This window comes from Halichoerus grypus, chromosome 15 (assembly GCF_964656455.1).
Source record: "Halichoerus grypus chromosome 15, mHalGry1.hap1.1, whole genome shotgun sequence".
Taxonomy (NCBI): Eukaryota; Metazoa; Chordata; class Mammalia; order Carnivora; family Phocidae; genus Halichoerus; species Halichoerus grypus.
The window spans coordinates 53,245,313-53,261,428 of NC_135726.1; the positions used below are offsets into that span (position 1 = coordinate 53,245,313).

The 16,116-nt window shown below is 42.9% G+C and overlaps 1 protein-coding gene across 12 annotated transcripts in view; it reads right to left on the reverse strand.

The window, feature by feature from the left end:
* Window positions 1-3,197: 3,197 nt before the first annotated feature.
* CARD8 (caspase recruitment domain family member 8) overlaps window positions 3,198-16,116 on the reverse strand; it is a 33,217-nt gene continuing 20,298 nt past the window's right edge. For all 12 annotated transcript variants that reach the window (XM_036099890.2, XM_036099841.2, XM_078062686.1 and 9 more), the window contains 4 exons: window positions 12,960-13,085; window positions 12,470-12,611; window positions 11,313-11,357; window positions 3,198-7,894 (listed from right to left, as the gene is read on the reverse strand). In XM_036099890.2, the coding sequence (XP_035955783.2) occupies window positions 7,623-7,894; window positions 11,313-11,357; window positions 12,470-12,611; window positions 12,960-13,085 (585 nt within the window). In that variant the 3' untranslated portion in view covers window positions 3,198-7,622. The remainder of the gene's footprint in view (window positions 7,895-11,312; window positions 11,358-12,469; window positions 12,612-12,959; window positions 13,086-16,116) is intronic.

Consider the following 16,116-nt stretch of genomic DNA (forward strand, 5'->3'; position numbering starts at 1 on the left):
ATTTTCTTTCTTTCTTTTTTTTTTTTAAAGATTTTATTTATTTATTTGAGAGAGAGAATGAGATAGAGAGAGCATGAGAGGGGGGAGGGTCAGAGGGAGAAGCACACTCCCCGCTGAGCAGGGAGCCTGATGCGGGACTCGATCCCAGGACTCCAGGATCATGACCTGAGCCGAAGGCAGTCGCTTAACCAACTGAACCACCCAGGCGCCCCTCCGGATTTTATTTCTGACATCCACTCACTCCTCACACGCGCTGTACACATCACACACCTCCAGAGAGCCTGCTGCCAATCTTCCAAGGATGTTCCCTTAATCACAGTGATGGGGTCAGAGGCGGGACACCTGGCAAGAGCCAATCTGGGGCTTGTTTGGGGCGCTTGGTTAGAACGCTTTTGTGCAACCAGATCTATCCCTTGAGGAGACCAAGTGGGGTCTACTCTTGGGTAGGGTAGGGTAGTTAGGACCGCTGCCTCTTCATTTACAAGCGCTGTGGGGATTCAGTATTCCGGAGGGACTCAGGAATATACCAAACTACCACCTCCTTTCAGGTGTGTTACCTTGGATTTACACTGGTCAGTTTTCTGTGGTTCCAGCTGGCCTGCAGCCTTAAGAAGGACCAGCCAGGGACGCCTGGGTGGCTCAGTCGGTTAAACGCCTGCCTTCGGCTCAGGTCATGATCCCAGGGTCCTGGGATTGAGTCCCACATCGGGCTCCTTGCTGAGCAAGGAGCCTGCTTCTCCCTCTGCCTGCCTCTCTCTCTCTCTCTCTCTGACAAATAAAATCTAAAAAAAAAAAAAAAAAGAAGAAGGACCAGCCATAGCCCGTGCTCCCTGAGGGGAGTGCTTTTATGATTTTATATTTTTATGATTACATGTATTTGTCAAATTTACCCCATGGTAGTAGGATTTTTTTTTTTTTAAAGATTTTATTTATTTATTTGAGAGAGAGAGAGCACATGAGATGGGGGAGGGTCAGAGGGCGAAGCAGACTCCCCGCCGAGCAGGGAGCCCGATGCGGAACTCGATCCAGGGACTCCAGGATCACGACCCGAGCCGAAGGCAGTCGCCCAACCAACTGAGCCACCCAGGCGCCCCGGTAGTAGGATTTCATTTTCAGTTGAATTTCTTTTTTTTTTTTTTTGAAGATTTTATTTATTTATTTGAGAGAGAGAATGAGATGAGAGAGAGAGCATGAGAGGGTCAGAGGGAGAAGCAGACTCCCCGCCAAGCAGGGAGCCCGATGCGGGACTCGATCCCGGGACTCCAGGACCATGACCTGAGCTGAAGGCAGTCGCCTAACCAACTGAGCCACCCAGGCGCCCCCAGTTGAGTTTCTTTTAACCTGACTATTGATGAGGTGGGGACCCTGCCATATATTTACTGACAACGTGTCTCTCAACCGAAGTGCCCAGTCAAGGCTTTTAGCTTCTTTCCTGTTAGGTTTTCTGCCCTTTTGTTATTTTTTTTTAAAGATTTTATTTATTTATTTGACAGATAGACACATAGCAAGAGAGGGAACACAAGCAGGGGGAGTGGGAGAGGGAGAGGGAGAAGCAGGCTTCCCGCGGAGCAGGGAGCCCGATGCGGGGCTCGATCCCAGGACCCTGAGATCCTGACCTGAGCCAAAGGCAGACACTTAACCAACTGAGCCACCCAGGTGCCCCTCCTCTTTATTCTTCTAAAGCCTTACTATGTGTTGCCTTTTACAGCTAATATTCCTGGAATTAATATTTGTAGATAAGGTGAGTTCAGGCTTCAGTTCCATTCTTTTGCTTAAGGAAAATCAACATCGTATATGATAAAGTTCTTCCTTTCCTGGTAATCTGAAATGACACCTCCTTCCTAGAGATTTATTTCTGTGCTCTTCTTCCATTACGTTAGTAAAGGCGCCCGGCTGGCTCAGTTGGTGGAGCATGCGACTCTTGATCTCAGGGTTGAGTTCGAGCCCCATGTTGGGTGTGGAGATTACTTAAAAATAAAATCTTAAAAAAAAAAAAAAGAGTACACTGATCATGATGAGCACTGAATAACATATAGAATTGTTGAATTGCTGTATTATACACCTGAAACTCATATAACACTGTATTTTAACTATACTGGAATTAAAATTAAAAACTTCGTAAAAAATTTTTTGAAAAGGAAAAAATTCTATTACTTATAAGACCTGGAAATTATATGGCATACATGGGGCTGCATAGCAAGGTTGCAGGTAGAGAGAGAGAGAGAGCGTACACAGGCCTGGTGTTCTGCTTTTATTGGTGAGGAGGGTGGGGGCCTAAGGCTTTTGCAGGCTCACTTTTTCTTGTGAATTTAAAACATAAAAGCAGGGGCGCCTGGGTGGCTCAGTCGGTTAAGCGTTTGCCTTTGGCTCAGGTCATGATCCTGGGGTCCTGAGATCGAGTCTCATGTCAGGCTCCTTGCTCAGTGGGGAGCCTGCTTCTCCCTCTCCCTCTGCCTGCCGCTCTACCTGCTTGTGCTCGCTCTCTCTCTGTCAAATAAATAAATAAAATCTTAATAAATACATAAACAAATAAAACATAAAAACGGGCCCACCTGGCTGGTTCAGTTGGAAGAGGATGCGACTCTTGATCTCTGGGTTGTGAGTTTGAGCCCTACACTGGGTGTGGAGATTACTAAAATGAATGAATGAATGAATGAGTAAATAAATAAGTAAATTTAAGAGCAGGAATTTAAAGCACGGGAAGAGAAAAGAAAAGATGCCCAAATGGTCAGTTATTGAAATCAACCAAGATCTCTAGAATAGAGAACCCTGGAGCATGGAACCTAGAGGCTGGGGGCAGCCTGGCTCTTTATCTTTATCTTGTGTGGCTGGCAGTGTATTTTTTTTTAAGGTTTTATTTATTTATTTGAAAGAGAGAACGAAGGAGAGAGAACGCACGAGGAGAGCAGGGAGCAGAGGCAGAGGGAGAAGCAGGCTCCCGGCTCAGCAGTGAGCCCGAAGCGGGGCTCAATTCCAGGACCCTGGGATCATGACCTGAGCTGAAGGCAGACGCTTAACCGACTGAGCCACGCAGGTGCCCCTGGCAATGTATTTACTGAGATGACTGTGTCTTGTCTTGGACACGGATGCCTTGGCAAGCAAAGCTTAAGTCGGGCACTTGCATTATCAAAAGAAAAGCCACCTGTCAAGGGCTTACCCTAAATCAAAGAAATTTAAATAAAAACCACAATAAAATATAACTTTACAACTGTTAGAACGGCTTTTATCAAAAAGACAAACAATAACAAGTGTTGATGAAGATGTGGGGAAAAGGAAACGCTCGTACATTGTTGGAGGGAAAGTAAATCCATGGTATGGAGCTCCCTCAGAATATCAAAAATAGGACTGCCGTATGATCCAGCAACCCCACTTGTGTGTATATATCTGAAGGAAATGAAATCAGCCTCTCAAAGAGCTACCTGAGCCCCACGTTCATTGACACATTATTCACATTAACCAAGACATGTAAGCAACCTCCTTCAAGAACAAAAATTCAACTAATTGGTTTTATTCAATGATTCATGAATCGGGCAGCACCCCTTCTTGTAAAGAGACAGGGGCTCAGGGGAGTGGTACAAAAATGGAAGGTTTTATAGGCAGGAGGAGGCCAGGGCAAGAAAATTACTAGCAAAAGAAAAGAAAGGAGCACCTGGGTGGCTCAGTTGGTTAAGCGTCTGACTCTTGATTTTGACTCAAGTCATGATCTCAGGCTCCTGGGATCCAGTCCCGTGTCAGGCTCCGCACTCAGCATGGAGTCTGCTTGAGATTCTCTCTTTCCTTCTCCCTCTACCCCTCCCCCTGCTTGTGCTTGCTCTCTTTCTCTCTCTAAATAAATAAGTGAGTAAATGAAATCTTAAAAAAAAATAAATCAGTAAGTGCTATGCAATCAAAACAACAAGGAGAGGAAATGATAGGAAAACAATTAAGTCTCAGAGAACTATGGGACAACAACAAAAATCTAACATTCATACCATCAGAGTCCCAGAAGGAGAGGAGAAAGAAATGCAGGGTTGAAAAAAAATATATTTAGGAGTGCCTGAGTAGCTCAATATGTTAAGCGTCTGACTCTTGATTTTGACTCAGGTCTTGATCTCAGGGTCATGAGTTCAAGCCAAGACCCATGTTGGGTTCCACACTGGGCATGGAGCCTACTTTAAAATATATAGATAGATAGATAGATATAGATGTAGGTACAGATATATAGCTAGATATGTATATATGTATGTATACACACACACATATATTTAATATATATCTTTAAAGAAATAATATTTGTAAACTTTCAAGTTTGGTGAAAAAACATAAACCTACAAATTTAAAAAGAGTGAATTCCAAATAGGAAAAACCCAAAGAAATCCATACCCAGGTCTATCATAATCTAATTGCTGAAAACTAAAGACAAAGAAAACAAATCTTGAAAATAGCCAGAGAGGGGCACCTGGGTGGCTCAATCGGTTAAGCGTCTGCCTTCGGTGCAGGTCATGATCCCAGGGTCCTGGGATCGAGCCCCATGTCAGGCTCCCTGCTGGGTGGGAGCCTGCTTCTCCCTCTCCTCCCCGTTTGTGCTCTCTCTTGCTATCTCTGTCCCTATCTGCCTGTCTCTCTCAAATAAATAAATAAAATCTTAAAAAAAAAAAGAAAAAGAAAATAGCCAGAGAAAAATGATACATTCCATCTAGGGAAGCAATCTGAATGACTGCAGATTTCTCATTAGGAACAATGAAAACCAGAAATAAATGGCTGAAAAAAAGAACTGCCATTATATCCAGCAAAAATATCTTTCAGGAATGAAAGTAACATAAAGATATCTCTAGATGAAGGGAAATTAAGTGAATCCATAGAATCCATAGAGAATTGCTGGGGTGCCTGGTTGGCTCAGTCAGTAGAGCCTACAAGTCTTGACTTCAGGGTCATGAGTTTGAACCCCATGTTGGGTGTAGAGATCACTAAAAAAATAAGCTTACGGGGCGCCTGGGTGGCTCAGTCGTTAAGCGTCTGCCTTCGGCTCAGGTCATGATCCCAGGGTCCTGGGATCGAGCCCCGCATCGGGCTCCCTGCTCCGCGGGAAGCCTGCTTCTCCTTCTCCCACTCCCCCTGCTTGTGTTCCCTCTCTCGCGCTCTCTCTCTCTCTCTCTCTGTCAAATAAATAAATAAATAAAATCTTTAAAAAAAAAAAAAGAATTGCCAAAAGAAGTTCAACGAAATTTAGAATATCAGGATTACAAGAGAAGCACAACATAAATGGTAAATATCTGGGCAGATATCATAGATTATACTCCTCATTTTTAAAACATACTCAGCAATTGAAAGTAAAAAACAGGGGCATCATTTGGCTCAGTCGATTAAGCATCTGACTCTTGATTTCAGCTCAGGTCATGAATTCAGAGTCGAGAGATGGAGACCTGCCTCAGGTTCTGTGCTCAGCACAGAGTCTGCCTGAGATTCTCTCTCTCTCTCTCTGTCCCTCTGCCCCTCCTCCCACTCATGGTCTCTCCGTATCTCTCTCTAAAAGAAAGAAAGAAAGAAAGAAAGAAAGAAAGAAAGAAAGAAAGAAAGAAAGAGAAAGAAAGTAAAAAATATATATAACATTCTTCTTTTTTTTTTTTTAAGGATTTTACTTATTTATTTGAGAGAGAGAATGATAGAGAGCATGAGAGGGGGGAGGGTCAGAGGGAGAAGCAGACCCCCTGCTGAGCAGGGAGCCCGATATGGGACTCGATCCCGGGACTCCAGGATCATAACCTGAGCTGAAGGCAGTCGCTTAACCAACTGAGCCACCCAGGTGCCCAAAACATATATAACATTCTTCTGATTGGGACCTTATTATATGGAGAGGGAATATTGAAAATAACTGGGTCATAAAAGGTACCATGGCCAAAATGGTGCTAAGGTTTCTAGATTCCACTGTAATTAGCACAGTATGGATACTAGGACCGATGCATTTAGGATGTATCTTTTCATCTATAGCACAATCACTAAAGAATATACAACCACAATTGTCAAAAACAATAGACAAATTGAGGTGGAATACTAAAAACTCTTCACATAAGCCCTAAAAAAGCCAAGAAAGGAAAGATAGGCATGCAGCACAAAGGAATAAACAGAAAACAAATACTAAAATGGCAGACCTAGGCTAAATGTTGACATTGCCAGAATTATGTTAAATGTAAATGGCTGAATACACCACTTAAAAAGCAGAGATTGTCAAAATGGGTTAAAAAAACAAAAACAAACTGACCCAACTATATGCTGTCTCCCATGAACTCGCTTCAAATATAAGGAAATAACTGGGTTCAAAGTAAAAGGATATCATTAGTTATGTCATGCAAACACTGGTCCAAAATAAGCTGGGATGGATATAAAATGGCAGGGTTCAATGGCAGAACCCAAATGTCAGGCTCTGCTTATTTTCGTGACGTACCTAGCCAGGAGGGCCTCTCTCAGAATAAGCTGGATGCTCCTCCTTTCCCCGCTTCTGCTTCTATGGAGACCATTAATCCATATTCCTCCCCTGGGTTCCACGGAGCTGTTCCATGAAGTTGGATGTGCCCATTCCTGGTACCAGCATATGTACCAGAGGCAAAAGGTTTTCTGCCAACGTTTGCATTTGCTTCCACTCCTAAGCGCTATTTAGTCAAGGGACTTCATCATTCTAGTATAAATAGCAATAGATAAAATGTTAAAGACATAGCATATTAAAAAAAAAAATTAAAGCTTGTGAATGTCATGAATGTCCTCAACAGAGAGTTTTTGTAAGCCTTCCTGGCTTCTGTTCTGAGCAAGTGACACAGCGGATGTAATGTTCACTGGAATTGCTTCTCGCATGACTCAGGAGAATTGGTCTCCCTGGGCCCTGTCAATCATAAACACACCTGCCCTTGCCTTCCTCTGCCCAGATTTCCAAGAAATGTGTCAATGGATGAAATAGGAATTTTTAAAAAATTTTTTTTTTAAGATTTTATTTATTTGCGAGAGAGACAATGAGAGACAGAGAGCATGAGAGGGAGGAGGGTCAGAGGGAGAAGCAGACTCCCTGCTGAGCAGGGAGCCCGATGTGGGACTCGATCCCAGGACTCCAGGATCATGACCTGAGCCAAAGGCAGTCGCCCAACCAACTGAGCCACCCAGGCGCCCTAAATAGGAATTTTTTTTAACCTGGCTTAAAAAACATTTAGTATGAATATTCCTACTCTCTTCAGATATTCTTGAGGTTAAGGTATTAGGATACAGTAATAGGTATCTGCCAAGTTACACGTCAGTCCTCGATAAAACCTGTGTGATGGGTAAGTGTTACCTGGACCTTTTTTGTCTTGGACACTGAACTCAATTATGATACGTCTGCTTATCCATTTTCCTTCTTTAAAAAAAAAAAAAAGATTTATTTAATTTATTTATTTGAGAGAGAGAGAGAGAGAGGGAGGAGGGGCAGAGGGAGAAGATCTTAAGCAGACTCCCTGCTTAATGTAGAGCCGAATGCGGGGCTCAATCTCATCATGACCCTGAGATCACAAACTGAGCTGAAATCAAGAGTCAGATGCTTAAGCTACTGAGCCACCCAAGCACCCATTTATCCATTTTCAATGGAGAACACTGGATTCTCTCTTCCCGAGTATCGGCCTGAGTCATTGTTGTAAACTCTGCTGGCTGAGGTAGGACATCAGGTAAGGATCTCTTTGATAAAGGCTCCTGAAGAGTATCTCCAGGGCCTGAGGCCCTTTCTTCTCCACCATCTTCAGCAAGGTTTCATTCTTCCTCTGCTGCGTTGGCAAGTGCTGCACCAGCTCCTTCTCTTCCTCAGTGAAGATCTCACTGTCCTGAAGATCATCCAGTACTCCATTCAGGTCCCCCAGCCTGGCTTGCAGCTGCCGGCGGTGCTCCTTCATAAAGGCCACAACTGGGCAGAAGAAAGAGTTGCAGACTCAGAAAGGGATAACTCACTTACGGGGTTTGGGAACTATGCCCAGCTTAAAGACATTTCTTTCTTTCTTTCTTTCTTTTTTTTTTTTTTTGAGTAGGCTCCAGGCCCAGCATGGAGCCCAAAATGGGGCTTGAACTGATGACCCTGAGTTAAGAGCTGAACTGAGATCAAGAGTCACACACTTAACTGACTGAGCCACCCAGGCGCCCCTTAAAGACAGAATTCTGTGTGGAGATATTGCTCATTGTCTTTTGCATGTTGCCCAGATCTTACACACACATCCTCGGGGTTCCCAGTCCATTCTCAGGGGTGTATGAATTTAGGGAAACTCAATGATCCCTCTTCTTCAATCCCATTCCCTCCCCTCCAAGCTTTGAGCACCTCTCCTTCTTCACTTTCTGGTTTTCTTTGGAACCTAGAGAGGACTCTATCTTGCTGTACATTCATCTATTCATCCTTCTAACAATTTCCAAGTTCATACATTGGTATGCATGATATCAGAGGTGCAGGTGGACTAGACCAGCTCCCTACCCTTAAGGGTCTTCTGATAAACTGTGTAGAAAGAGATTTAACTGGTTACGTACAACGCAGAAGGGATTGGGAGCACTGGAGAGACAGTATTTTGCATCATGCTGACTCAGGATTCATGCTGGTGCCCATATATAATACCTGCGTGACCTTGGCTAAAACATATTGCTTTCGTGTTCCTCAGTTTCTTCATTAAAGGCATGATTGCCTTTTGTTTTGTTTTGAGAGAGAGAGAGAGAGAACCAGTAGGGAGAGAAGGGCAGAGGGAGAGAGAGAGAAAATCTTAAGCAGGCTCCACACCCAGCATGGAGCCAGACACGGGGCTTGATCTCACAACCCTGAGATCATAACCTGAGCCGAAATCAAGAGTTGGACGCTTAATCGACTCAGCCACGCAGGCACCCAAAAAGGCGATTGCTTTCTACGTACAACTCATGCCTCTAGAACTTCTGTTCTAAACACAGTGGCTCAGATCATTAATGTCCAGTCATCGCAACTATAACCAAACAGCTTAATTTAATGATGGGATTTCTGTGAAATCTTGGTGCTTCTATTGAAAAGTCATTGGAAGAGTACGTTCAGTGACTCCTCAATTTGAATGAATGAAGTTGCTGTCACAGAAATATTCTCAGTTTAACCTATTCTTGCTGCCTCAATTGTTTTCACCCTGCCCATTTGTTTAGCAACTTCTATTCAATCTTCCTAACTGGACGTAAACTTCACTTTTTTCCTCTCTCCAGGATGCACTCTGAAACTTTTCAACTCCCTCAATGTGAGATCTGAGCCCCCCGTCTTATCCTCTCCTAAATCCCTCTAATTTTCCTTTGGAAAACATACCACAACTGTATTTTGATAAGCACTGTGAAATCAGCTTTGTTGTTTTCACCTGCTGGGACAGAAACCCCATGAGTGCGGGGTATGTGTCTGTCTCCGGCTACACTCCGTAAAGGATTGCTACTTCATGGCCATTGCCATGTTTACTCTGACACTCCTCCATGATTCTCTGGGGAAGCCAGCCAAAGCGTATTGACAGGGCTAGACAAGAGTGGTGGATATAAAGCACAAATATACATACCCTGAATATTCAGTATGCTATAGGCATTCAATAAGCTGCATTTGTCATCATGATCTTTTTTTTTTTTTTAGATTTTATTTATTTGACAGAGAGAGAGAGAGAGTGAGCGAGAGAGGGAACACAAGCGGGGGGGGGGGGAGAGGGAGAAGCAGGCTTCCCGCACAGCAGGTAGCCTGATGCGGGGCTCGATCCCAGGACCCTGGGATCATGACCCGAGCCGAAGGCAGACGCTTAACCGACTGAGCCACCCAGGTGTCCCAGGATGCTGGTATTAAATACAAGATGCCACCAGGCCAAAAGGGAAAGAGGGGGAAAGGGATGTCATGCTTCACAGTGCATGCTGGCCAGAATGAAGATTGGACTCAAGATGTGGGCTGGCAGCAGCTTCTGAAGGGTCTTAGCAAATGAGGTTCAGTTTATCCTTCTGACAAAGGTGGCAGCAGATACCTCTTGCTCAAGAGCTTGTGGACTAGGAAGGGTAGAGACCTTTTCTTGGTGCTACATCCTCACCACCTACATCCAATCCTTTCAATTTCCTTTGTGAAATCATCTTTACCTCATCCTTAACCAAGATCTTTGGTTGGGTTTGAACCCAATTGCAACTTGATTTTCTTTAGTTAGCTGCCTCTCTGGACCTCCTGACAATCACACCAGCCGGCCAGGAAAAGGGTCTGTCACCCATTTCAAGCCAATGTGACAACTTGAGGTGCCTTCTCTTCAGTGAGAGGGATCAGGAGATGCTCTCTTTCTCCTCCTGGATGATCTGGTTTGGGACAGGAGGCCTGTCACTTTTACTGTGTGGGGAGCCTGACAATCAAAGCCAACAGTATGGAAGGCAGAATGGAGTCCTCTGAATCTTGGGTCCATATTTTATTTTATTAAAAAAAATTTTTTTATTATTATTTTCTTTAGTAATACTCTACTCCCAAGGTGGCACTTGAACTCACAACACCAAGGCAAAGAGTCACATGTTCTTCTGACTGAGCCAGCCAGGTCCCCCTTGACTCCTTACTTTGAATAATTTCTTTCTCTGCTACCTACTAGTTCCAGTAACCTTAACCAATTCCCAGCTAATCCCTGTTCTTGATTTTTACAACAGCCTCATAAGCCGGTTCCCACTTCCTGTCCATTCCCTCACCCATAGTCATCCACACTGTTCAGAACAGTGATTGCATTGCTACCCACCCTTCCAAAGTCCCCCTTTGCCTTCAGCCTAAGGTCCAAAAGAGTTCAACCATCATCCTTATGCTTTCAACTTCTGTTTCTTGCCTGCCTTGGGTCTCATGTGGCCTCCGTCCGTCTAAATTTTCATCTCCAGCCATATCGATCGACTTTCACTTATAGTTCACCAGATGCAAGACGTTTTCCCCAATAAGATGTGGTTGCATGTTCAGAGTCTGCATATTATACCCTCTCATGAATTCACTGAAGTGGATCATGCTCTGTCTTTGTCTCTGACACCACTCAGTTTTTGTAAATGAAGAGAAGGTATGATCCCTTATTGAGACACATCACACCACTCAAAGACCTCCTGAAAACAGACACATCCCTCTGACTTTTGGTGTAAACACTGCACTTGGGGTGCCTGGGTAGCTCAGTCATTGAGCGTCTGCCTTCGGCTCAGGTCATGATCTCGGGGTCCTGGGATCAAGCCCCGCATCGGGCTCTCTGCTCAGCCTGCTTCTCCCTCTCCCATTCCCCCTGCTTGTGTTCCCTCTCTCTCTGTGTCTCTTTCTGTCAAATAAATAAATAAAATCTTTAAAACAAAACAAAACACAACACTGCACTAACCTGAGAAAGGAGGAGGGACCAATGCGGCATGAAACTTGAGGTCCACTAGGAAGAAAGGAAAAGTTGGAGAATGAAATGAGCCATTTACCTTTATTTAGTTTTTCCTTTTTTTTTTTTTAAGTTTTTTAAAGTTTTTTGGTGTTGCTGTTGTTGTTGTTTTTATTTATTTATTTATTTTTTGTAATCTCTACACCCAACATGGGGCTTGAATTCACAACCCCGAGATCAAGAGTTGCTGGCTCTTCTGACTGAGCCAGCCAGATGCCCCTGTAGTTTCTCTAGTCTTTGATGTAATGCACAAAAATAATTTAATTCCATTTCCTAAGTTAAGGATCCCATTGAAACATTGATATACTAATGGAACCCAATTAAGTAGAAGGTCACTCACTGCCCATTAAGGAACTGCATCAGAGGAAGGAACACATTTTTCCAATATTCTTTCTATTTATAAGCCAAAATGTGGAGAAATGTGAAAGCTATGGTAAAATTATCACACTGTTCTACATAAATTATCTTCTAGGCAAATGTATTTTAGACACGAAATACCATCATGAAGTGAGTACATTTGAACAATAAATGATGATATTCTTTATACCCTATAATACTGGGATTGTTGATAGTGCAGAACTTTTAAGTTGGACGTGCTTCTAAGTTGGTGGGAGATTTGCCAATTGGAGCAACCATTTGGAAAAATCACTAAAGTGTGTTTACCATTAAGACTTCCACGTGGTCTTATGTTTTCTTTCTAAAAGCCCTGCTATTGTTTAAATTTCTGATAAATTTTGTGTCTTTCTTCCTTCAGCGACTGTTTAGTCCCTTTGTATGGCAACAACTATAAAATTGCCCAGAAGATAGAATTAAATTGACTTTCTGCTCCTTCTGATTCTTATAATTAGCATCTCCTGTTCACTACCACCTAGGTATGAGAGGTTCCAATTCTGCATACCAAGAGCCATTCCTATCCCAGGCACACATGACCACTGCCAGCACTTTGGTTTCAACTCAACACTGACTATAAACTGGCAGTAGATTTGTTTTCTTCTCTGGGATGGGACCATAAACAGACCTTCTCCTCTGACACACTTCACTACAACCAAGGGGAGAGGTACATGATTTTTTTCTTCCCCCCCAAACTTTAGCCTCATATTTTTACCTACCTGGCTTCACCAAAGTGTGCCAGACCAAAGTCTTGTGTCTTTTGTCAGTAACGTTAAGTACAATTGGTTCCTCCATCTTCCCAGCATAGACTTTAGAGAATACCTGGATTTCTCCAGGACTCCTGTAGGATAATTTCAACTCCTAGAGGAAACATACCACTTGACTTAAAGTATCAGGAGGTTGCGAGTGGGGTGAAAAGACCTGTTTGCCTGCAGTGAACTGGCCACTGAAATATACTCCATTTCCTATATAGTCTCATGGCTGAATGAGGGAAAAACAGAGGTAGAATGGTCAACAATCTTTTAAGTTTACAATTTTAGGAAATAGTATTATTCCATGGAAGGAAAGATGGCCCAGCTCTTATCAGGATATGGTTCAGAGAATAGTCACCTGAGCTACTGACCCTCCACTGGTCTTCCATTTTTTTTTCATGTATACAAAATATTTTGAAACCCAAGTTAAATTTGAGTAGATTCAAATTCTACTGACCTTGGGCATTATTTCCAGGTGAGGTGAACTGGACACAATATAACGGGAACCAAAATTCAGGGGATCCACTGGGGGTGAGGTCTGCAGACGCACACCATGAAACTTAACTTCTTCATCATCTATTGCCTGAGGAAGAAGAAAAGAAGCAAATCAGGAAGCATAGCTAAAAGTAAATAAGCAAAAATATATATATATAAATATATATATATTTATATATATATATATATATATATATATATATATATATATATATATATATATATATCAATAGGCCTCTGGACGTGAGGGGATGTATTTTTTTTTTATATATTTTATTTTTGAGTAATCTCTATACCCAGTGTGGGGCTCAAACTCACAACCCTGAGATCCACAGTTGCATGCTCCTCCGACTGAGCCAGCCAGGCCCCATACATAGAGGGATGTATTAATAAAATTTTACTGGTGGTTATCTCAGAGCTAGGGATTTCTTTCTTTTTCATTTTCTTTTTCTTTTTCTTTTTTTCTCTTCTTAGAGGTAGAGAGATGGGGGAGGGGCAGAGGGAGACTCAGAGAGAATCTTAAGCAGGCTCCACACTCAGCAGACAGCCCAACTCTGGGCTCCATCTCAAGACCCTGAGATCATGACCTGAGCCGACATCAAAGGTCAGACGCCTAACCAACTAAGCCACCCGGGCATTCCCCAAGGGATTTTTTTTTTTATCACAAATCTCTGTATGGTATGATTTTTCTTTGTATAATGCGGCAGGGATTGTCTGAGTGCGCCTCAAATCTGGGGACAAAGTGGCTTCCTTCTTCTTGCCCCGGGAGGGGACCATCCCTGTCTGCAGCTGCATCTATAAGGGATGGGCGTAGAGACGACTTCCCTCCATCGTGAGGCTGCTGCCCCGTGAGGTTCTCAACTACGTGCACACCAGCAAGAAACACAGCAGTGACACTACCCCAGAGACCCAGAAGCAGAGCAAAAGAGCCCTCAGAACTATCTGAGGAGCCGCCAAAGACACAGAATAGAACTCAAATGACAAAATAATAATAGCATTTGGAAAGTCTCAGCTACAGCTCAATAGAGACTTTATGGAATCAACGAGCAAGAATCGCTGTCAAAAAAATTACAGTAGATGGTGTCATTATTCCAGTTAGTAAATACTTTTGGTGGGTAGTGATCAGGAGAGGGCAGGAAGGGGAAAGAGAAGCTGGTGATGTTATACTTCTCCGTATGGGTACTGGATACATGGTGTGTCCACCGTGAAAATTAGGGAGCAATACATTTATCTGCATATTTGATTTAAGTTAAAAGAAATCCGTAGATCCATTTGAAGGAAAGGATGTCTGATGCTGGAACATAAGCTGGACCCGGAAGTTCAAGTGGAAGAAAAATTTCAAATTGTATGGAGAAGGAAATGAAACCATGGTGGGGTAGAGGCAAGGGAGGGAGGTGGCAGGTTCTCAAGGAGTCACTACACACACACTAGTAAAGAGCAGCAGCTCCAGAGGGATAAAGACAAAAGGACAGAGGGAAGACAATAATGTGCCATGCCATCTCTGATGAAGAATTATTTTAGGGGTGTCTGGCTGCCTCAGTTACTACAGCATGCGACTTGATCTCGGGGTGGTGAGTCCGAGCCCCACGTTGGTGATAGACATTACTTTAAAAAACTCTTTGGGGCGCCTGGGTGGCTCAGTCGTTAAGCGTCTGCCTTCGGCTCAGGTCATGATCCCGGGGTCCTGGGATCGAGCCCCGCATCGGGCTCCCTGCTCCGCGGGAAGCCTGCTTCTCCCTCTGCCACTCCCCCTGCTTGTGTTCCTGCTCCCGCTGTGTCTCTCTCTGTCAAATAAATAGATAAAATCCTTAAAATAAAATAAAATAAAATAAATCTTTAAAAAAATTATTTTAAATGAGGAGATATATTTAACTGAAATTATAATAATAAGAGATTGGAACTTAACCAAATACATCAGTATAACAGTGATAGGTTATCATTGAGAGCAGATTTCTGCAGATAGTGGGATAGACTGCTGTACTTAGCTTGTCGTATGGGTTGAAACTGATTCCCTTTCCCTTTCTTATTTTTTATAGCACGTGTCATATCACATATATCTTTCCTGTACCACAAGCATTTCCATCTTCCAAACAACCTTTGGTAGTCCTGCTTTTGTCTGTTTTGTCCACTGATGCATCCCCAGCCACTAAAATAGTGTTTGGAATAGGTAAAGCACAGAATAAATATTTTTGATTGGATCAATGGATTTCCATGGAGCAGCACTGTTGAGTAGAAATATAACGCAAGCCCCAAGTGTAATTTCAAATTTTCTAGCGGCTGCATTTTTAAAAAAAAAAAGCAAAAAGAAGCAGATGAAAGTACTATTACTAATATATTTATGAAATATTTCATATAACCCCACAAATTATCCTTTAAATATGTAATCAATATAATTAACATGCATATACTTGCATTATATTCTATCTTCAAAATCTTTGCGTATTTAAAAAAAATTTATTGCATATCTTAAATTTATAGCACCTCTAAACCGAAGGACTCAACAGCCAGGCATGGCATCTGGCTACCATACTGCATTGTGCAGCTCATCACACAAGCAGGGAAAATTCTCTGGGCAACAAGCGATATTTTGAGTTTAACTTGTGTTTTCAAGTGAAGAAAAGGTTTCTCCACTCTTCTTCCCCTCCAAAGAGAGGAAGACAGACCACATTTCATTCCTTCTGTCAACAACATTTCATGAGTGTGTACAATAGGCCTTACACTGCGCTTTTAACTAACTTGTGATTAAGAGGAAGTGGTCCCTCCCACGTACAATGTTTACAATCAACAAAAATCCAGACAATAAGCAAATAAAGAGATTTATGAGGCCAATGGAGGGAAAGAAGAGGGTGCAATGATGGTACTAGAGCCAATGATGCCATGGACGAAGGAGATGACTTCCTTTACGTCCCAAGTGTAGTAAGGATTCGTGGAAGAGTCTTGGCCAAGAAGAGGTGTGATTATTTACGTTTGTAAAAGATCTCCCTGTTGCCAGATAAAAAGCAGAAGCTACATGTACAATAATGGAACCAGTGGAAGAAGTCTGAAGGCCTGAGTCATATTTCCAGCAGAAGTCAGTGGAGGAGGGCACCATCACTGGCAGTGGCGAAGAGGAAATGAAA